Source organism: Eptatretus burgeri, chromosome 3, assembly GCF_056783735.1.
Source record: "Eptatretus burgeri isolate ZD-2024b chromosome 3, Ebu_testis_v1, whole genome shotgun sequence".
Classification (NCBI taxonomy): domain Eukaryota; kingdom Metazoa; phylum Chordata; class Myxini; order Myxiniformes; family Myxinidae; genus Eptatretus; species Eptatretus burgeri.
In genome coordinates, this window is record NC_140963.1 from 55,626,494 (window position 1) to 55,649,236 (window position 22,743).

The following is a 22,743-nucleotide window of genomic DNA, read 5'->3' on the forward strand; positions in this document are numbered from 1 at the left end:
TGTGTGCCAAACAAATATGGTGGCCTCCACTGTTGTAACAGAGTTGGTGACGGAATCGACACAATTTCCAAACATGGTGGCGTTAAGAGTGAGATCATTGATTTTAGTTATTTGTCTTACGTATATAAACAAACTTTTCGTTCGTTATAAACCCACTTGCGACCAACAAACAAGTCGACTTATGAACGCCAAATGAAAAGCTGCGGTACTGCAGTTATATTTGAGAATAAAACTACACCATTCCTATTCATCAGGTCAGGTCAGGTATGGGAGCATGTGCCAGAACAGTGCGTCACTGCGTCCACTTTCCGCCGGTACTCCAGGGGCGTCCGTCTGGCCTTCCTCCAGGCAGATGCCAGGCCCATCCCCATCTCTTTGAGATGCTGGTCAACCTGCTGCAACCACGAGGCACGTGGTCGGCCCATTGGCCTCCTCCACTCACGAGACTCCCTCGCTGAGAGAATCTGGTGAGCAGGATCAGCGTCAGGAAAACGAGCCACATGTCCATACAGCCGCAACTGACGCTCACGGACCATGCAGGTAACAAATGTCATCTGAGTCTCTCTCAGCAACCGCTCGTTGGACACAAAATCTGACCAGCGATAACCAAGGATTCTCCGAAGAGACCTAGTATCAAAGGAATTAAGTCTCCGTCTCAGATCCTTGGTCAGAGTCCAAGTCTCACATCTATAGAGCAAGACTGGAAACACCAAGGACCTGAAGACTCGGACTTTCGTCCTCCAGCACAGGTACCGGCAGCGCCACACCCCATGATCCAGTGAATCCATGACTCCCCAGGCCCGACCCAGACGTCTATTGACCTCTGACTCACAGCCAGCAGAGACATGAATATCGCTGCCAAGGTAAGTGAATCTCTCCACGACCTCAACATCCTCACCACAAACAGACACAGACAGGACAGCAGCATCCAAGATGCCATTGAAAGCCTGGATCTTAGTTTTGACCCAAGAAACCCGTAATCCCAGCGGCTCCGACTCTTCATCCGACAGCGGCTCCGACATTCATTTGTCATTGGTCGGTTCATAGGAGTGAGGGGCTGGAAATGGGTAACGCCTCCTTTCTGGAAGCTTCCCGCAGGAGCTGGAAGGGGGGGGGCGGAGCGATGAACAGGGAGGAGCAAGGCATTGGAACTGAGGAACGCCTCCTTTCTCGAAGCTTCCTGGAGGAGCTCGAAGGAGGGCGGAGCAAGAAGCCAGGAGGAATAAAAGGGTACGCAGAGCGCCAAGCGGACGGTCAGACTCTATGGATTCAGCACCTCAAGGGCCCCCAAAAGGATATCTAAAGTCTCCGCAAAGATGACTGCATCATCTGCGAAATCATGGTCCGAGATCTTGACATTCCCAAACGATGCACCGCAGCTTGATCTTTCTGACATCCTCCCTAAAATCCAGTCCATACAAGTGCTGAAAAGTGTGGGGGCCAGTACACACCCCTGATGAACTCCAGTAACAACTAGAAATAAGTCAGAGATGGTACCACCACACTTCACAGCACTCTCAGTACCAGAGTAGAGTTCAGACATCAGATTGATCAGTTTTGGTGGTGTGCTGTATCACGTGATTGGGTTTTCGTATATCATGCCTCGCCCGCTAGGGGTGGCAGGAATGTACTTCCGGACGCGCAATAAAGCGGAGTTGATGCTGGCAAGCTTGCTTCTCGTGTTCCACTGTACCTCGTACACTCTAGTTGGCTGACAAGGATGATTGAAAACAGACATGTGCCCGTTTTCGTCGGAGACGACTTCGCATTGTTTTCGGAGCAATAGGGATGCTATTTCCACGCGAATGATGTGGTCGACGAGAGCAAACAGAAGTCGATCTTGCTCACTTCGCTTTCGGTGGAGCATTATCGACTACTGCGTGATTTGGTGGCGCCGGACAAGCCCCGTGATGACGGGCTGTCGTTTCGGGACATTGTGGAGAAGATGAAAGCACACATGGCGCCGGAGAAGTCATTACAACTCGCTCGATACCAGTTCGATCGCCTCTCGAAAGGTGCAGAGGAACGCGTCGCTGATTTCGTGGCGCGGATTAAGCATTCTTCCGTGGCCTGCAAGTTCACGGCGAGGGAGCGTCCAGCGCGGATCAGAGATCGTTTTATTACTGGTTTACAAGTTGCGAAGATGGTTTCGGCGGTTCTACGGCTGAAGGGTGAAGCCATTACATTTGACTCGGCGGTCAGCACGGCTACAGCGGTCGAGCAGACTCGCGGGGATGTTCGGGCCATCACCGGCCACGTGGGGTCGCGAGCACCCCGGGACGCACGCACGACCATCGATGCGGGTCGGACGTCGCCGCGCGGCCGCAGGTGCGGCGAGGTGACCCCGCGGACGTGTTTGGGATGCGGAGGTTGGCACCTGCGCCGTGCGTGCTCGTATAAAGGCACCATGTGTTTGAATTGTCACAAGGTGGGTCATCTGAAGCGTGTGTGCCGTAGGGCGCCGGCCACCGTTAAGGTCATGGACGGCGATGTGCGAGGCGACCCGGGGCGGAACCGGCGGCCGTTGATGGGCCTGTTTTCAATTGGCCCGGCGGCGGCGCGCCCGATGACGGTGCAAGTCGAAGTGAACAACACGCCGATCACGTTTCAGGTTGTTATGGGAGCGGCAGTGTCAATCATCGGCGAACAGACCGCGCGTAGACTCAACGGCCTGAAGCTTATCAGGGCCAACCTCACACTGTTCACGTACACCCGCGAGAAGATAACGCCAGTCGGGATGGCAGACGTGTCTGTGCGGTACCAAGGCCAGGTCTCCACGCTTCGGGTGTACGTCGTGCGGGGGAGGGGACCGTCTCTCCTCGGCCGAGATTGGCTGGCCCGCATCAGGCTAGACTGGTCCGCAGTTCACCTTGTGCAACCCGCGCCGAGCCGGTGGGAGGATCAGTTGGAGAAGATTCTTCAAAGACATCAAGGTTTGTTTTGCGACGACCTTGGAAAACTCAAGGGCATGGAGGAAAAACTCTTCCTGAAGGAGGGGGTGGTTCCTCGTTTTTGTAAACCACGTCCGATGCCGTATGCCCTGCGGGACAAGGTCAAGGGTGAACTGGATAGGCTGGAGGCCTATGGAGTGATCGAACGGGTGTCGTACTCAGATTGGGCCACCCCGGTTGTCACGGTGCTGAAACGGAATGGAGACGTCCGATTGTGCGGGGACTTCAAATCCACGGTTAACCCGGGGCTCAGTGTGGAGCAATATCCACTGCCGTCAATCGATGAAATATATGTGCGATTGGCGGGGAGTCAATACTTCATGAAGCTAGACCTGCGTGATGCATATTTTCCCTGGCGATGGATCCCGGGAGTAGCGAGCTTTTGACAATCAACACGTGTCAAGGACTCTATCGATATACCCGACTCTGTTTTGGGATTGCTTCGGCCCCAGCTTTGTGGCAGAAAGCCATGGATCAGGTTTGCATTGGCCTGCCCACTCAGACCTACCTGGACGATGTGCTCATTGCGGGGAAAACCTGCGGACGAGCACCTTGCGAACATTGCCCAAGTGCTGACAAAGCTAGAAGCGTGCGGCCTGCGCTTGAACAGGGACAAGTGCGTGTTCTTCAAGCAGCGCTTGGAATACCTCGGGCACATCATCATGCCGGAGGGGCTGTTGAAAGGTCCTCGGAAGGTGGAAGCGATTAAACACATGCCACCGCCTCGCGACAAGACGCAGCTGCGCTCGTTCATTGGTATGGCCCAGTATTACCAAAGGTTCGTGCGAGGGCTCAGCTCACAACTTGCGCGCGTTAACGCGGTTGCTCAGGAAGGACGTGCGGTGGGCTTGGGGGCCTGCACACCAGGTGTCGTTCGACCGCGTCAAGCGGCTGCTCACAGAGGATACGGTCCTCGTGCACTACGAGCCTGCGCGTCCGCTCCTATTGGCATGTGACAGCTCTGCATATAGCATCGGGGCAGTGCTCTCCCACAGGATGGACGATGGTTCCGAGCGGCCTGTTTGTTTTGCATCCCGGACCCTGTCCGCAGCAGAGCGGGGATATGCTCAGATCGAGCGCGAGGCTCTCAGCCTCGTCTGGGGTGTGCGGAGGTTTCATCAATACCTGCTGGGGCGGCATTTCACTTTGCAGACGGATGACAAACCGCTTCAATTCATCCTGAGACCCGAACGAGGGGTGCCAGTGGTAGCGGCCACGCGAATACAGCGGTGGTGTCTGTTTCTTGGTGCTTACGATTATGATATTCAGTTCCGAAGCACCGAGAAGCATGCTAACTGCGACGGGCTCTCACACTTGCCGTGTGCGGAGAGTCCAGTTGCGTCTGAGTTGGCTGACCGGGTCGATGTGTTCGCGCTGAGCCAGGTCCAAAGCGGGCCGGTCACGGCCAGACAGGTCGCGGTGGAATCGGCTCGTGATTAGGTGCTCGCCCGTGTCGTCCAGGCGATTTCTACGGGGAATTGGAGCGATCTACCTTCGACATCGGCATTTCAACCTTTCACGTCACGTGCATCGGAGCTGTCGTTGGTCCAACGGTGCGTTATGTGGGGAATGAGGACGGTGATTCCACCAAAGTTCAGGCAGCGGTGTTTGGAAGAACTGCATGTCAGTCACCTTGGCGTCATGAAGACCAAGAGTCTTGCTCATAGCCTGCTGTGGTGGCTGGGGTTGGACAAAGACATTGAGCAGTTGGTTAAGCGTTGCGTTAAGCGTGCCAAACAGATGCTGATAACCTGCGTCGAGCTTCGGGACTATGGCCGACCCCAGCCAGAGCCTGGCAGAGGGTCCATGTAGATTTTGCGGGGCCGGTTAATGGCAAAATGTTTTTGATTGTGATCGATGCATTCTCTAAATGGCCGGAAGTTGTAGTAATGCAGCATACATCAGCAAACATTACAGTAGAAAAACTGCGGACGATCTTTGCTAATAAAGGGTTACTGGAGATCCTGGTCTCTGATAACGGTCCGCAGTTCATCGCGGATGTATTTGATGAGTTTATGCGCCAAAATGGTATTCGACATCTAAGGTCCGCACCGTATCATCCTGAGACGAATGGGCAAGCTGAGTCGTTTGTTAAGATGTTGAAACGGGCTTTGCGCAGGGGGGGGGGGGGTGTTGCACCTGTGCAGACGGTGGTCGATGTCTTTTTGCTCCATTACAGGAACGCAATTCATCCTGTCACGGGTGATTCGCCTGCCATTCGTCTCTATGGACGGGCATTGCGGTCCAGACTAGATTTGCTGCGACCTGGAGGGTCAGGGAGTGGGCGGTGTCACGTCCGACGCGGCTGCTCGGCTTCGATGTGGGACAGCGGGTAATGGTGTGCGATTATTTCCACAGTTCCAAATGGGTGCCGGCTGTGGTCTCTGTGGTACTGGGGCTAGCGAATTGCATGGTGCGGACTGATGGTGGGGAAGTGTGGAAGCGGAATGTGGACAAAATGCATGATCGCTGTCCAGCGTCACCCCCCCCCCACCCCCCCCGGGCCGAACGATGTGGAACCCCCACCTGTAATGTCGCCGGCACCAGACGTTGTATCGCCAGGGCCGGATGTGCTGACGCCCAGGGGGTCTTCGCCTGATTTTGTCCTACCCGGGGACGTCGGGCAGGCTGGTCGGCCGGGGGCGGTTGTTATTGCGGATGGCGCGAGTCCGGCGAGGGTGTCACCTCAACCGAGCCGGGAGGCGTCTGAGCCTGGACTGTCTGGCGGCGCTACCCGTCCGAGGCGGGTCAGGGTGCGGCCGCGGTACTTGGAGGATTATGAGTGTTGATTGGTTTCGGGTGGTCATGTTATGATTGTCCTTTCATCATTTGACTTGTCATTTTACGAGGGGAGAGGTGTGCTGTATCACGTGATTGGGTTTTCGTATATCATGCCTCGCCCGCAAGGGGTGGCAGGAATGTACTTCCGGACGCGCAATAAAGCGGAGTTGATGCTGGCACGCTTGCTTCTCGTGTTCCACTGCACCTCGTAAACTCTAGGTGGCACCCCACGAAGACCAAGAATTCTCCAGAGGGCATCCCGATTCACTGAATCGAACGCTTTACAAAGATCAACATAGGCTGCAAGCAGCCCCTGCCGAAACTCTCGGCTGCGTTCGGTGAGGACCCGAAGAGCAAGGATACGGTCAATCGTTGACCTCTTTGGTGTAAAGCCTGACTGCTCTGGACGCAGGTGCTCAAGCTGATGGTGGCGAACCCTATGAAGAATTATCCGAGCAAAGACCTTGCCCGGCACTGAGAGCAGCGTCACCCCTCGGTAGTTGTTGCAGTCTTGGCGATTACCCTTCCCTTTCCAGAGAGGGACAACAAGGCCCCTCTTCCAATCAGTTGGGATGATGCCTGTGCCCCAGGCAGAGCACAAAACTGCATGCAACGACACGAGTGCAGCATTTCCACCAGCCTTGAGAACTTCAGCATGGATGCCACAGATTGCTGGAGCTTTACCCCGTTTCAACTGATTCACCACAGCCCGTGTTTCCACAAGCAAAGGTGGACCACAGTTGATTGGAGGGTCAGCAACAGGGATTGGAACACCATTGACGTCCAACTCGACAGCTGGTGGATCAGCCTGGTACAACCGCTCAAAGTAACCGGCCCAGCGCGCTTTCACTTCAGACTCATCAGTCAAGAGCCTACCACTCTCTGCTCTAACTGCAGTACACCGAGGGATGGGCTTGGATGAACACAATGCGCTAATTCCCCTGTAAGCGGGACGAGAATCACCTGTCCACAGGTGATGCTCTACCCCCTCACAGATTCCTCGCACATAGGCCTCCTTGTCCACCCTTAGTGCACGTACAGTTTTACGCCTCAACTCCCTGAACAGCTCAGCTCTGCCATTCAGCCTGGCCCTGCGACTCTGGTCAATGGTATCCAGTGTCCCTTGAGACACAAAATTCTTCTTTGCCCTGCGGTGAGCTCCAAGACATCCACCGGCAACATCAAGGACGGTGGTCTTAAAGGCACTCCACAACTCTTCAGGACCCCCCAAAGCACCCAGACACCCCAAATGTCCACTCAGCCTGTTTGCAAACTCCTCAGCTACTCTCTCATCCTTGAGCTTGCCAACATCAAGCCGAGGCTGGGATGGTACCATTCTCCAGGATTTAAGGTGCAGCTTTAGAGTTGCTACAAGTCGGTGGTCAGTCTTGAGGAACTGAGCACTCTGGTAGACCCTCCAGTTCTGGATCATCCTCCAGCGACCATCAACGAGGACATGGTCAATCTCCTTTGCCACATCGCCAGCGTTGGAATACCAAGTCCAGCGATGAGCTTGTGGTCGCTGAAACCATGAACCAGCCACCCTAAGTCCATGACTTCTTGCAAAGTCAAGGAACTTAGTGCTATTCTGGTTCATAGTTCCTGACCCATGGGGACCAACGCATGTCTCATAACCATCCCTATCAGTTCCAGTCGATGCATTGAAATCCCCCAAGACTAGAAGTGTATCTCGTCTGGGGCACTGATCAACCACAGACTCGAGCGTGGCGTAGAACGTGTCCTTCACGGTGAGGTCACTCGCCTCAGTCGGAGACACCTAAGGAGTGACGAATCCTTTGTCTCATAATACGCTCGTTGACCGGTGAAACCTCAATTATCATTGGGGTCAGCTTAGTGGACACAGCTACAGCAACTCCTTGGGAATGGTAACCATCAGAGCGACCAGACCAACAATCGTAGCTGTAAACACCCACCATGATCTCGCCGCAATCCGGTCTCCGTACCTCAGAGAGTGCTGCAATACCGATGTCCAAACGCTTGAGCTCAGATGATAACAGAGACAGGTGATCATCCTCTCTTAGGGATAGGTCATTCCAGGCACCCACCCGAAGGGACCGCCTCAGGTTAACCCAAGGAGACCGCCGTCTGGTGGACGACACCTCAGCACCACTCCGACACACTCTCCCGCAATCAGACCAAGGAATGTTACCCCGTGGTTTCCCTCCTTTCATCAAAGATTGGGGGTCCCGAAGGCTTTGCCCCAATCCCATCATCCGGTGAGCTGCCCTGCGAAGGGAAGCTGCACAGGAGGTACTCCCACGGAGTGGGTTTTCATATTTTTTTGCGTTTTTGTCTTTTGTGGAATGAAGGGTTTTACGGTGGCCGGAGTGCAAATCCTGCCACCAACCTCCTAATAAAAAAGTAACCCAACTGCAGGAGGACGTCCGCAGACACAGTTGGGCACTAGATATGGATGGCCATTGGCTCACAAGGAGCTCCTCCGCCCTTTGACAGGTTTTGTTTTTAATCCTGCGGGGTGTCCATATCCAAACACCCTCCTCACCAGAAAACCTGGTGGGGAAGACGGTTTAGTCGCCGACAACCCGACCATGGAACAGGTTAGTACAGGTTTACATGGTACCTGTAGCAGGTCACAGATCTAACCTGACCTGACAATTCATCAACATATCAAAATACATGTGAAACGCCTTTCCACAACCCTCCCATAACCGATTGAAGCAGTTAATTGCCACACAAAATGGCATTTTAACATTTATTTGGCTTTTTCAATCTGGGGCATGTTCAAAACGAGCTCGATCCACGATGCGAGTCAGCCAAGTAGTGCTAACCAAGATGGCACTGGTTACGTGGCCATGAGCTCATGGTGGATACATTTTTGACGGGTTATGAGCATTCTATGTATTTTCAGTGTTGTGGTTAGGCCCACCAGAAAACCAAGATGATGGCCATATCATTTTGTCTGGGTGCCATGATGGGTGGAGTCAAGTGACCAATGTAGGTGTGGTCCGGCAGCTGTCCGACCAATAGGTGCACATTTCAAAAATTGATCCACAACAAGAACTCGAACAGCAGCAGCAGCAGCAGCAGTAACAAAAACAACAGCAACAATGCAGAGCTCTTGTGGACTTTTAGAATGTCTTGTTGACTTGCAACATGAACCTAAAAGACCCTGAGAACCCAACATACCACGAGCACCCAAAAACGCATAAGACACTGAGGACCCAAAAGACAGTGAGACCAAAAAGATACAGAAGACTCAAAAGACACCAAGGACTATGAAGACCCACCTAAAAGACCTGTAGGATCCAAAATACCCTGAGGTCCCTTAAGACCCTGAAGTCCCTTTAGACCCCTGAGGCCTTAACACCATTTAATTTCATCAGACATCCTTCAGACAGATTATATAGCTTGGACCCCTGACTATTCAGAGCTTTAGACCACTTGTACCTTTTTAGACCCTTTTTACATTTGACCCTTTCGACCCCTGAAACACTAACTACGATTGGAACGTACATTTTCGATCTTTCGACCATCGAGAGCATTTTAAGTACACACCATGTAAGCATCCATAGTCTTCTTGCAAAACGCAGACTAAACTTTTTTCAGAAAGTGCTGTAATGCACAAACTCGACCCACCCAGAGCGTAGGTACTCTGTTGGTGTAATATATAAAGAATAAAGTTTGTTTGCTTGTTTATGCATTCGGACCCTGCAGGAACCAGTGTGACCAAACTTTGCATGGCGGCCTCCTCTTTCATCCAGAGGAAGGTCAAGGGATATATCTGGATTAAAAAAAATTGACTCCACATAAAACCAGATAATTGGCCTTCAGGCCTCAATTGGGTCTTGTGCTGAGACATTGACTACGTTTTTTTCCCCTGAGCGATTGAGTAATATGTATTGTGAAGATCGTATGTAAAGGTTGTGGTGATTTGTTGTCAACAACACAAATTTAATTATTAAATTGTTTCATTGACTTTCCCTGGACAATGCTCTAAAAACAATAACGTGCTTCAGCTATTAGCTTGTAGCAAATTGCAAGTAGCAATCAGTAGTGAATAAATAGGTACTTCAGCGAGTAGCAAATTAAATAAAATAGGACCACTGGACCTGTAGCTTATCTGAGCTCTGGCCTAATGTGACCCAAATTTGGTAGCATTCTCATGGGTGGGTTTGGATAAGAAGATTTTGGAAGGAATTTACACGATTTTCCAAAACATTTCCCAAGTCCACCATTTTGACACACTTCTGGTCATGTGATCGGCATGACCGCCACAATTTAACACCACGACCATGTCATAATGTTGCAACCCAAATTTGCTGGCATTCTGACTGGTGGGCCGAGAGAAGATGATTATGGAAGGAATTTCTGCGACTACCATTTTGACACACTTCTGGTCATGTGATTAGCATGGCCTTCACAATTTAACATCAGGACCCTATCCCAATGTTGTAACCCAAATTTGGTAGCATTCTGACTGGTGGGTCTGGAGAGATTTTTGAAGGAATTTACGCGATTTTCCCAAAAGTTGACCAAGTCGGCCATTTTGACACACTTCTGGTCAATTGATTGGCATGACCTTCGCAATTTAACATCCCTACCCTGGCCTAATGTTTTAACCCAAATTTGGTGGCATTGTGACTGGTGGGTCTGGAGAAGATTTTTGAAGAAATTTACTAAGTCAGCCATTTTGACCTACTTAAAGTCATGTGACCAGAATGAGCTTTGCAATTCCTGTTACCAGCCAGGAGAGGAATGTTGTTGCCAAATTTCAGCCGGATCGGCCCAGCGGTTTGGCTGGAGAAGTCGAAAAAGGAGATGGACGGACGGACGGATTGACGGTGCACGATGACAATACCTTATCTGGAATTTGAATTGCCGATAAGCAAATCAAGTAGAACTAATTTGCACTCGTTATGTTTACAATGGTTATAATTGTTCAGAAATATCACCTATACTGTAACCATTTCAAACATATAATTGTCATTGTCATCATCGTTATAATTTAACATCAGTAAAACCGCAAAGTCTATGTGGTTTTGGGGCAGGGATTCACCTCTCCCCAGGGTGTCACAGCCCAAGCAAGGCATGCAATGTCACCACAAGCTTCATTGTCAGGAGGTCGTGGGGCTGGGCAGAGTCTAATAGGGATGTTGAGACTGACACCAGAGGCAGACAACTTCTGGCAGGACAACGAACGTCGACGCATCCCTGACCCACATGGTGGGGAACAGGTTGACCATGGGCCAATAATCCATCTGTAATGTGGTCACCACAATGGAGCGAGAGAAGTGGGAAGTGGGGGGAGGGAAGGAGAGGGGGAAATCAAAAACTTTCTATCTTGTCAAATACCTCAACCACCAAAATAAGTTGGTTTTGAAACAAGAAACTGTAGATTGTTGAAATAGTTAGTTTATTATAAACATTCTACACTTACTCTGGAGGACAGTTGCGGATGTTACAAGGCTGGGAGTGAATGGTGGGTTGAGGGAGCCCGGCACAGAAGGAATCAAAAACAGGTCTAACCCCATTATAGATGCACTGCAGACTAGGCCTTGCCACACCACTCCCACCACATGATGCAGAACACGATATGGAGCTGCCCGTCAGCCAGTGATACTCTGTGTTGGGTGCACAAGTATATAAAAAATATTTAAGCTTTCTTCTCAACTAAAATTTCACTCTATTACCCTGATATGTCACATACATTCACCTCCTCAAATTCTTTTTAACCTTCCCTTTTCTCCCTTTCCATTCTTTCCTATAAATTCTCTGTCTTTATGTCTCTCTCTCTCTCTTTATGTCTCTTTCTCTCTTTCTGTGTGTCTCTCTCTCTCTCGTTCTTTCTCTCTCTCTCTCTCTCGTTCTTTCTCTCTCTCTCTCTCGTTCTTTCTCTCTCTCTCTCTCGTTCTCTCTCTCTCTCTCGTTCTCTCTCTCTCTCTCTCTCTCTCTCTCTCTCTCTCTCTCTCTCTCTCTCTCTCTCTCTCTCTCTCTCTCTCTCTCTCTCTCTCTCTGTCGATTTCCCACAAACATTATGAGCAGTGCAATTCTCTTTAGTCGAACAAGATTGGCTTCAAGATGAGCGATACTGACTGAATCGTCATTGAAACATGAAGCAAAAGTGCCTCCAATGAATGCTCATGACATGAAGTACTGCATGTGTTGCGTGTTTGGAACATAGTCTTATGGAGATGTGATGAATTATCCGTCTTTATATCGAGTTTATAAATGCGCTATCGAGTGATAAACAGTTGTTAGTATTTGGGGTACCATCTGGAGGCACAAAACGAAACTGATACTGGTGATTTAACTTGATCATAACATTTACCAAAATGTATGATGGTCTTCTCTGATGGGTAGCTGTTGGAAGTTATGAGTATTTTTATTACTGCTGTCAAGCCTGGTGTTCACTTCACGGTTAAGGTGGCTGGCTTGAGATGTTAGGGTCTTGAGTTTGAACTCCTGTCTCTCGGTTGAAATAACACCAGGTGGGTTGACTCAGCCTGTCATCGTTCCGAAGTCGGCAAAATGAGTATCAGCTTACTGGTAATAAGGGCATTGCATTCGTGGCAAAACTGTGCTTCCAGAAATTATGCAACCAGCAGCTACAGGCTGCATATGAAACGGAAACATTGCTGCCATTGACAAAAAACGTGTTTTCTCTGATATCTTTGATACACAGTATATATATTTTTCTTCAACATGCAATATATTTTGTTCTTCGCTATCTTTGAATAGTTGATTTCGAATGCCAAAATGTAGTTTGAAACCAACTATTTTCCCCATTTTTCAGAGGTAGTGTATGGTTTTTTTGGGGGTGTTTTTGCTTAAACATCTTAGTTTTTGCATCAAGTGTCTCACTTACTTCGATATTGCTTGTGTTTATTCAGCCTTAATAGAAAAAACTTCTCTAAGGATTTTTGTTTTTATTTATTGATTGACGTATTGACTTATTATTATTATTGACTTATTATTGATCAATAACCCTGCTTATTAGCCCACGTTGGACTTTATCAGAAGCAGGGGCTTATGGATTGGGTCTCGTCCGTCCGTGCGTCTGTCCGCAACCATATCTTGGACATGTATGGACTGATGTTGTTCAAACTTGGCACACAGATCATGAATGATAGCTTACAGAAGCACATCATTGTTTTTAGAGATCAGATCCAAGATGGTCGACTGGTAGCCATTTTATTATCTAACCATGTCTCCACCCATTTCTCAGACATTCATGGTCCGATTTTGTTCAAACGTGGTACAAGCACAGTACTTGATGGCATACACGTGCCCCTCACTTTATTTTGCGATCTGATCAAAGATGGCCGACTGGTAGACTGGCGGCCATTTTAGTTGTTAATAAATATGGGCTGGCCCTTTAACTCTGTACAGCAAAATTACTAAAACAATGGGGGCTATGAATTTTTTGTATCTTTTTCCCCTTGTCGCTAATGCCAGCATATCATGTCACATCAGTCTATTTTCATTCATTAAAAGATAGTGTTGCACAAAATTAAGCAATACATATTGAATCTTACATATACTGCTATGATTAATCAAGTAAAGTGCAGACAGCCATTTTAATTATAAGCGAAATTGTGAGTGGTGTGGAATTCGTTTACTTTTTGGTATGCATCGCGGTAATTGTCAAACTCGCGAGCATGACCACTTGTTACAAATGTCATTTTTGAGTTTACCTACCACGCACAGAGGTCCATCATGCATTTTTATACTCCAGAGATATAGTGTAAGCAAAACCCAAAACAGAATTTTGCGCCTCCAGATGGTAACAAATAGCCTGGTCCAAAAATTGGTCCTGGTCCATGGACTATATTAGGGAGCCTGTTGTGTATGTTTGTGCATGCGTGTGGGTGTGCACAAACATGCTTTGGGACATGCAGGGTTGGACCTCTGAGCACTCTTTTTCTGATCAAATTTCGATTTGGTGGCGTTGTTTTTGCTAATTTTTTTTTTCCATATTCCAAAGGAATGCTATATTTGAATCATGCAGTGTAAATACTGGAGGAACTGTTCCTACATCCACCATGCAGTTGGATAAAAACAAACAAGTTAAAAGTCTGCAGTGGCCAGCCCAGAATCCCAATCAAATCACTCTGGAAAGTAATTCCAGATGATTTACAAAGATAACAGCAATCCTAATTTTTTGACTTTCCTTTTTAAGTCTCTTTGTGACAAGGTATCCTCTGGGAGAGACGTTTAGCCATATTGGATGTGAAAAGGGAAAGCATTAATCTGTAATGAATTATTATTTAATGATGAAACTTTAAAGAATTTATTCAATGACTTGTGAATTCGAACATTTATCATGTCTTTTGTATGATACTTTAATCACCTTGAATTATGTCTACGTCTCTCTTTGACAAGTAATACAGACTTCTGTCGTTCCAATTTTTCTATAGCTCTGTAAGGTTTTATGAATTACAGCGGAGTTGCAACACAGGAGACTTTTTCAGCTTCAAGCACTCCCATTGTGTCAACTGCTGGGCTTATAACGTCAAGCTGGCTATAATGTCAGCTGAGGGAATGCTTGAGGCCAGCTTTCCTGGAGCTCGGCCATCCTTTGCAAATGGCCACATCGAGCCCCCACACAATGTTTGCCTTGCACGCCCATCTGCCTCCATTCTACAACAACGTTCTCAGGAGACAATTGGCCTTATAATTTTATGATTCTCCCTAAAGCCATGCAAGTCTTCCTTTCCCACAGATGAACTTCGACCACCATAGATTGTAAAACAACAGTTTGCACCTCGTTCTCTTATCATTGATTCCCAAGTAACTTTTGCATTTGTTCCTCCCAGTTCCTTACCCTGTCAATTAAGCCGTTTCATGCTTTTTAAAGTGTACTTACAAAATAAGGCCCAATGCTCACCTGTAATCTTCAATGTGATGTGCGCAGTAACGCGATTGGCTCCAATGACGCAAACCAGTTCACCGACCCAGTTTAACTCAATGGAAGGCAGCAGCAGAAGTCGTCCCGAAGCCAAGACTTGGGTGTTGAGCAATGGTGTAATTTCCAAAGGTTGGCCCTTCCAAAACCATTTGATGATATTGGATGAGGAGCACAACACAGGGCAGCCTGCATGCAGGAACCAGGCTGAGTTAGTACGGCTGCTATGATGTGCAGACAGAAATGGAGAAAAACAGAAAAGTTTGTAATAGTGGCAAGTAATTAGACAACTGGATGAAGTATGACTGAGGAAGGAAAAGAATGATGATTTTGACTGTAGAATCATCTCTGTGTAATTGAAATGCCATCATCTCACAGGGTCTGACAGATGAACAAACCTGTGAACCCCTGCGGCTTGGACCATGTTGATTGTAAGCCTTGGCCCTGGCTGAAGACTTAAACAAAAATATTTGTTAAGACTTCCTGGGAAAAGGCAGACAACACTTATTGGTGAAAGATTTGTGGAAATCAAAGCCATGTGGTGCATGTAGCATGTGCGTTAGAAGGCAGGAGGGAGGAGCTCTTTTAGAAAGCAAAAAGAGAAAGTTGATGCAAAAGTTGATCAACCCACCGCCATCTCCCTGAAAAGCCGCAGATTGCAGCACTAGGCTGAAGGACTGATTCCCAGGCCATCTGGCAGGGATGTATGAGACACACACATGGTCTTCATTTGTGGCTTCTAACATGGGTATAGGGAGAGCAGATATGCTGGAGTAATTAGGGACAGGATTACAGCATTTCTTCATTAATTTCGAGTGCACAGGAAAATAATAAAATGCTGACGTGCCAAAATTTTTGAATCAACCCAACTCTCCAGACGCCTCCATCCTATCTTTGTGTGTTGCATTATGAAAAAATTGCCTTCACCATGGTAACCCATCTGTTTAAATATAGTATGTAGGACACACCTGTTCTTAAGGGTCCAGTGTAATATATATTTTGTCAACCTTTTTTTGGTATGATAATAGATTATAATGAATTGAAATTAATACACCAAGAACTGAACATGGTTTTCAGTTTTGAATTATTTCTTTGAGGCGTGAAGTCAAAAAAAAATCGAATCTGGCCGGTACTGCCCCAAAACATTCTGGACAGAACCCTTGGTCATTGCACAATCCATGTGACGTCATTCCAGGAATGATTTTTTTCAGTACTGCAATAGATAGACGTGCTGTTGTGCATTGTCAACACATAGTTTTGGTGAACTGCACTAAGAAATGACAGCATGACTTGTTTCAGAATTGTAAACATCAGGAAGTGTTTTCCGATGTAGAATATTATTGTGATGATTATGTTATCGTAGGCATTGTAAAGCCAATTCAGCCACACATGAATGAACCCAAGATCGAGTTAAGTAGCATTTTGATGTAACAAGGGGGGGGGGAGGGGGACAAAGCACGGAGAGGACAGAGATCGGTGGTGCAAGACCAGAAAGGAGGCTGAAGAAGACAGACAGCCCACCGATTTGTTGGCAATGGTGGAGTGGTCGACCAATAAACTCAGCTTAATCGTGGGAGATTCCAATGACCTTGAAAGGCCTTGGTTTTCATGGCATCAAGCTGAGCAAGGTGTGATGCAGGGATGACACCCAGAGGGGGTGGGGGAGCAGTATTCCATCAAACTGTGAATAAAAGCCTTGTAGGTGGATAGGGGTTCAGGTGTGCCAAGGAACAACTTTGCACAATGGAGGATGCCTAGTCAGCGGCTGGCTTTGGAGGCCAGCTATGAAATGTGGTTTGCCCAAGAGAGATCATGACTGAGAGTGAGACCCAAGAGGTTGAGCGACTGTACTTCTTTGAGAGGGTGGTTGAGAAAGTAGATGGGAGGGTTTGCATCGCAGTGGTTGACATCTCGGCTGTGTCAAGCTATCCAAGTGCCCTGTGGAGCGAGGAGAGAAAGATTCTCAAGGCGTGGTGGAAGAGCACGAGAGAGTCAAGGAACAGCTTGAGGGAGTTGAGGAGTGCGTGCGTGCTGAGGGTCAAATTGAGTGGCGAGAGTTCATTTTGAAAAAACGTTTACTCTTTTTGTGAACTGTAAATAAGCACCACATTTATGTATTAATGAGCATGGGGAGGAATGGGACAAAAAGGGTTGGGGTTGATGGAAGGAGATAAAGGGGGAAGTGGGGAGAGTGAGGGGAGTGGAGGTAGGGATGAGTGTGTCAAGTGGGGGAGAGGAGTCGAGTGTGGAGGGAGAATATGTACTAAACCACTCAACAAATTCTCAACTTTATTGAATAAAATCATGTATGAATATTGGTAACACTGCTAGTGACGCTGATGTACGAATGCCTCTGAAGACATAGCTGGTAACATTTCTGGTCACGCTGATCATGGAAAGCAAAATGGAAATGGACAGCAGGAAGGGTGGTGTGTGCACTTTGTCTACATTTGCACCTTAACACACGCATGTGGTTGTAAAAGGCTTACACACTGTCAGCTTGGAAAGCAACTATACTGGTAACAAATGTCAACTGGGTCTCTCTCTGCAAATGCTCATTAGACACAAAGCCCAACGATAGCCCAAGATACTCTGAAGTGACCAGGTACAGAAGGAGTGAAGTCTTTGTCTCAGATCTTTGGTCAGAGTCCAAGTCACATATCAGTAGAGCAAGACTGGAAGCACCAAGGACTTAAAGACTTGGACTTTCATCCTCCTGCATATATACTGACTGCACCACACCCCATAGTCCAGTGAATCCATGACTCCCAATCCATCCATCCATCTATTGGGACGACACTATGTGCAGAGCGTTGATGCTGCCAAAGCAGTCTCCTTGGCGATTGGGCACAATCCTGGACGGGTCGTCACTCCGACACAGAATACAAGCATGCTGGCACTCATTTTGCCGACATCGGAAGGATGACAGGCAGAGTCAACCCTACCTGGTATAAATCAATCAGATAAGTGGGATTTGAACTCAGGATCCAAGGATCCCAAGCCCACCGCCCTCACCATTAAGCTAACACCAGGCATACTCCCAATGCCCGACCTAGATGTCGATTGACTGCGAGCTCAAATGACCGTCACTGCCAAGGTAAGTGAATCTCTCCGTGACTGCAACATCCTTGCCACAGATCGGTACAGACACGATAGCAGCATTCAATATGTCATTGAAAGCCTGGATCTTAGAATTGACCCAGGAGACCTGCAATCCCAGTGGTTCAGACTCCTCATTTGGCACCTTCAGGGCACCCAAAAGGATGTGCAGAGTCTCCGCAAAGATGACTGCATCATCCGAGATATCAAAATCAGAGATCTTGACACCCAAATGATGCAAAACAGCTCAATCTCTCTGACATCCTCCCTAGAATCCAGTCCATACACGTGATAAAACACATGGGGGCCAGTGTTAACACCCCTGATTAACTCCAGTGGCAACTGGGAATAAGTCAGAGATGAAACCACCATATCTTACAGCACTCTCAGGTCCCAAGTATAGTTCAGACATCAGATCGATCAGCTTTGGTGACACCCCATGAAGAATGTGGACCCTCCAGAGGACATCCTGAGTCACTGAGTGACATGCTTTGCAGAGATCAACATAGGCTGTGAGCATCCCCTGCTGAAACTCTCATCTGCATCCGGTGAAGACCCGAAAAACAAGGTTATGGTCAATCGTTGACCTCTTTGGTGTAAAGCCAGACTGCTCTGGGCACTGGTGCTCAAGCAGATGGTGGCGAACCCTATAAAGAATGATCCGAGCAAAGACCTTGCCCGGCACTGAGAGCAGCGTCAACTCTCATAGTTGTTGAGGTCTTGGCGATCATCCTTCCCTTTCAAGAGAGGGACAACAAGGTCCCTCCTCCAGTCAGTTGGGATGATGCCTGTGCTCCAAACAGAGCACAGAATTGCATGCAATAACATGAGTGCAGCATTACAATCAGCCTTGAGAAGTTCAGAATGGATGCCACAGATCCCAGGAGCTTTACCCTTTTCGACAGTCTGTGTTTCCACAATGAAGGCAGTTCACGTTTGTTTGGAGGATCAGCTATAAGAATAGTAACACCCCTGACATCCAACTCCACAGTTGGTGGGTCAGTCTGGTAAAGCCACTCAAAGTAGCTAGCCCAGCAGGCCATCACTTCAGATTCCTCTGTCAAGACCTCACCACCCTCTGCTCTAACTGCAGTCCACTGAGAGACAGGCTTGGAGGAACGGAATGCACAAATCTCTCTGTAAGGAGGATAAGAATCACTAGACCACAAGTGATGCTCTTCCACTTCACAGATTCCTCGCACATCGGCCTCCTTGTCTGCCCTCAGCACATGTACAATTTTATGCCTCAACTCCCTGAACAGCTCAGCTCTGCAATCAAGCCTGTCCTGCGACTCTGGTCAATGGTATCCGTATTCCTTGGGAGACAAGGTTCTTCTTTGCCTGATGGTGGGTACCAAGACAACCACCAGCAACATCAAGGATTGTCATCTTGAAGGCACTTCACAACTCTTCAGGATCCCAGGGAACACTCAGATCCCTTAGACCCCAGTCAACTTGTTCGCAAATTCCTCAGCTATCCATTTATCCTTGAGCTTGCCAGCATCCAGCCTCAGCTGGGATGGTACCATTCTCTTGGATTTGAGCCACAGCTTCAGAGATGTGATAACAACCTTGTGATTGGTATTGAGGAACTGAGCACCACTCTGGTAGACCCTGCAGTTCCAGAGCAACCTCCAGCATCCATCAATGAGAACATGATCAATCGTTTTTGCCACACCATCAGCACTGGTGTACCAAGTCCAGTGATGTGGCTGTGGGCACTGAAACCATGAACCAGCCACCCGAAATGTACGACTTCTTGCAAAGTCAAGGAAGGTAGTGGTATTGTGGTTCCTTGTTCCAGACCCATGGGAACCAACACTCAGCGCTAGTCTCATAGCCACCCTTATCAGTGCTCGTTAATGCATTGAAAACCCCCAAGACTGGAAGAGTATCTTGCCTGTGACACTGACCAACCGCCAACTCGAGTGTGGCATAGAATGCCTACTTCACAGCAAGATCACTGGCCTCAGTCGGGGCATATCCAGATACCAGGGAAATGTCACTCAGAGAGTGACGAATCTTCAGTCTCATAATACATTGATTGACCGGTGTTACCTCAACTATCATAGGAGTCAGCTCGTTGAACACAGATACAGCAACTCCCAGGTAATAATAACCATCACAGCGACCAGACCAGTGGTAGGTGTAACCACCTGCCATGATCTAACCACTATCCAGTCTCCGAACCTCAGAAAGTGCTGCAATATTGATGCCCAGATGCTGGCGCTCAGATGAGAGCAGACAGGTGATCATCCTCTCTCAGAGTGGGGCATTCCAGGCACCCACCCGAAGGGATCACCTCAGGTTAACCTGAGGAGACAGCCATCTGATATGTTAAAAAAGTTACAAACCACAAACACGTATAATTACCTTTTTCAACAGTCGCTACTACTGTTTAACACTAAACTGAAAGGGAGGAAACCCGACATTCCTGAGGCAATATATGCTCATCACATCCACCATAGACTAACAGACCCAAGCCTAGATCGACTGCAATATATACAACCCAGAGAGGATAATAACACGACCTTTCCTGCCTCTCCCTATGGGAGCGGGTGTACTAGTTCAAGAAAACAGCGATGAATACATGTTTGGAGAAATTAAATTTATCCATTAAGCCAAACATGAAATTCTATTTCAATGGACCTTTAAGCAAATCAGTTTTGTCACTTGGAGGATTTTGAGAGAGCAATTGAGAATTTTTTTTTTTGTTTTAGGAAGAAGGGGGAAGGAAGAAATAAATTAGTTCTGGAAACCTGGCTGCATCGTGGTCATTGAACTTCCTCCTCAAAGTGACAGAATTCTGTTGAAATGATTTCACAGACCAAATAATTTAAGATTCATGATATACATTCTCCCTATTTCACAAAGCAGACATGATAAATCATATGGCACCCATGGACTAAAAACTTCAAACTCCGAACTCCAGGAGGATTCAAAGAGTGTGTTCATATTCCTTGTTACACCTGTGAGAGCTACAATGGGGAATATAATAAAAATGTTACTTTACTAACACCAGCGATGAGCGAACAGATGTTGAGAAAAGCACTTTTACTGAAGAGACCCACAGGAGGTGTGCCAGTGACAGCAATTGAGGTTTGTAATCTTAATGGCCAGAACGGAATGGTATTTAGTCCAGCCAGAAATAAAACATCCAGAAACTCACCATTTTATTTGGCAAGCTTGCATTAGACGGACAAAGAAGAAAGTCCTATTGTTGACCCATCTATGCACAGTTATAGACCAGAGTTAGAAAATGTGAGTTGGGATACACCACGCATTGTAAATTTCTCTACAAGCTAATTATGAATCCCATACCAAAATCTGACTCGGGATACATGAAAACATCTGAGGGTGGTGCAGTATTCCCTCAGTAAAATGATCTGTGCCGTGCTTGTTTAACTTTCAGAAAGTCATGAGACTTCCTATGTAAGGATGGCATGGGCACTCCATAGGTTTAATACAAGAAAAATCCTGAAAAGAACTCCCAAGATACAAACATATAAACCTATAAAGTACCTTCCAGTCATATGTGGAGAATTTCAAATCCAACAACACTCATGGAACTCTTGGACAACATCGCTGAGCTACAAAACTGAGCGACCCAAAACAGCCCATTTGTAATTATTAATTATTTTTACTCTTATTATTATTATTATTGTTGTTATTATTTTCAGACAGCCGTACTCAAAATTGGTTTAAGCTCAGGTCTTCGTTCAAACATAAGTGGTGAATAATAGAGTTGAGTTGTGCAGTCAACCTGGGTTTCGAACGTTTCACCATAAAGGGGTTATTGGAAGGACATGTGCATATTGGGGTGCTGGGGAGGGTGGGAGTAAAGTGGTTAAATAGACAGGATAAAACAGAGACCACCGACCTGCTTGTGACGTGAGAGCAACAGACCTCGTGCTTCGGCGTCATCTGTCATCACGGAAGATTCCAATAATTTTGAGAGATTTAGATTCCACATAATCTAGGAAAGACAGACGTGACGCTGGAGCGTAAAAGTGGAAGAAAATTGAAAAAAAAAAAAAAACACTTTTTGTCAAAGTGTAAAACCAATCACACATGGATGCAGGTGAGTATACAAATAGCTATCAAACTGAAAGCACTGTTTACACCATTTAGTTTGTGCAAGAGATAGGACAGGGAAAAGTGCTTGGTTTTGAACAATGTGTTTTGGGGTGATTGTTGTGAATTCGAAGAGATAAAGACAATGGAAGTGACCAAGAATTTGAAGGCCACCGTGTTTTGAATCTCCATGGCATAACGATTATTGCTGCTACAATCATTCATTCGTATTTACAAAGTAAAAAGAGACTTATAAAGAGATAAGTAGGGACCAACGAGGAATGGGGTTTTCGACATGACTGTATAGATTAGCTTTTCCACCAAAAGACATTGAGCACCTGCACAAGATTTTCAGGTCCTGCACAAGACTGTAAGCAAAGATTTTGAGGTCCTGATATTCGGTACACATGCTTCCATCATCCAGCTATGTATCTCCTTTGAAGAGGCTGACAACATTTTACCAACTTACCTCTTTAAGGAAGAAAGCCTGGTGTGTTGGCGCAGTGGTTAGGGCAGCGGCTTGGGATCCAAAAGGTCCTGAGTTCAAGCCCCGTTGAGCCACTGAATTAATACACCAGGGGGTTAACTCAGCCTGTCATCCTTCCGAGGTCGGCGAAATGAGTACCAGTGTACTGGGCCGGTGTATACCCCGGTTAAAATAGGTATGCCATATCCCTGTGTCGTAAGAGGCGACCAGGGTTGCGTCAGGAAGGGCATCCGGCGTAAAACCTGTGCCAAATCACTATGCGGATCATACGGATGATCCGCTGTGGCGACCCCTAACGGGAGCAGCCGAAAGAAGAAGAAGAAGACCTCTTTAAGGAAGAAGAGGGCAAAACAAGAACAATACATTCACGAAAAGTAGGGAAGGAGGTAAGATATGGGAGATGAAAGAGTTTCGATGATTTGGTACAATTTGGTAGGAGAGGAGAGAAAGCAAGCGAGAGTGAG

At 47.4% G+C, this 22,743-nt stretch overlaps 1 protein-coding gene across 15 annotated transcripts in view; it reads right to left on the reverse strand.

Moving 5' to 3' along the window:
- LOC147029952 (ADAMTS-like protein 1) overlaps positions 1-22,743 on the reverse strand; it is a 545,848-nt gene that overhangs the window by 17,816 nt on the left and 505,289 nt on the right. For all 15 annotated transcript variants that reach the window (XM_085873493.1, XM_085873499.1, XM_085873494.1 and 12 more), the window contains 3 exons: positions 14,602-14,808; positions 11,152-11,335; positions 10,771-10,972 (listed from right to left, as the gene is read on the reverse strand). In XM_085873493.1, the coding sequence (XP_085729619.1) occupies positions 10,771-10,972; positions 11,152-11,335; positions 14,602-14,808 (593 nt within the window). The remainder of the gene's footprint in view (positions 1-10,770; positions 10,973-11,151; positions 11,336-14,601; positions 14,809-22,743) is intronic.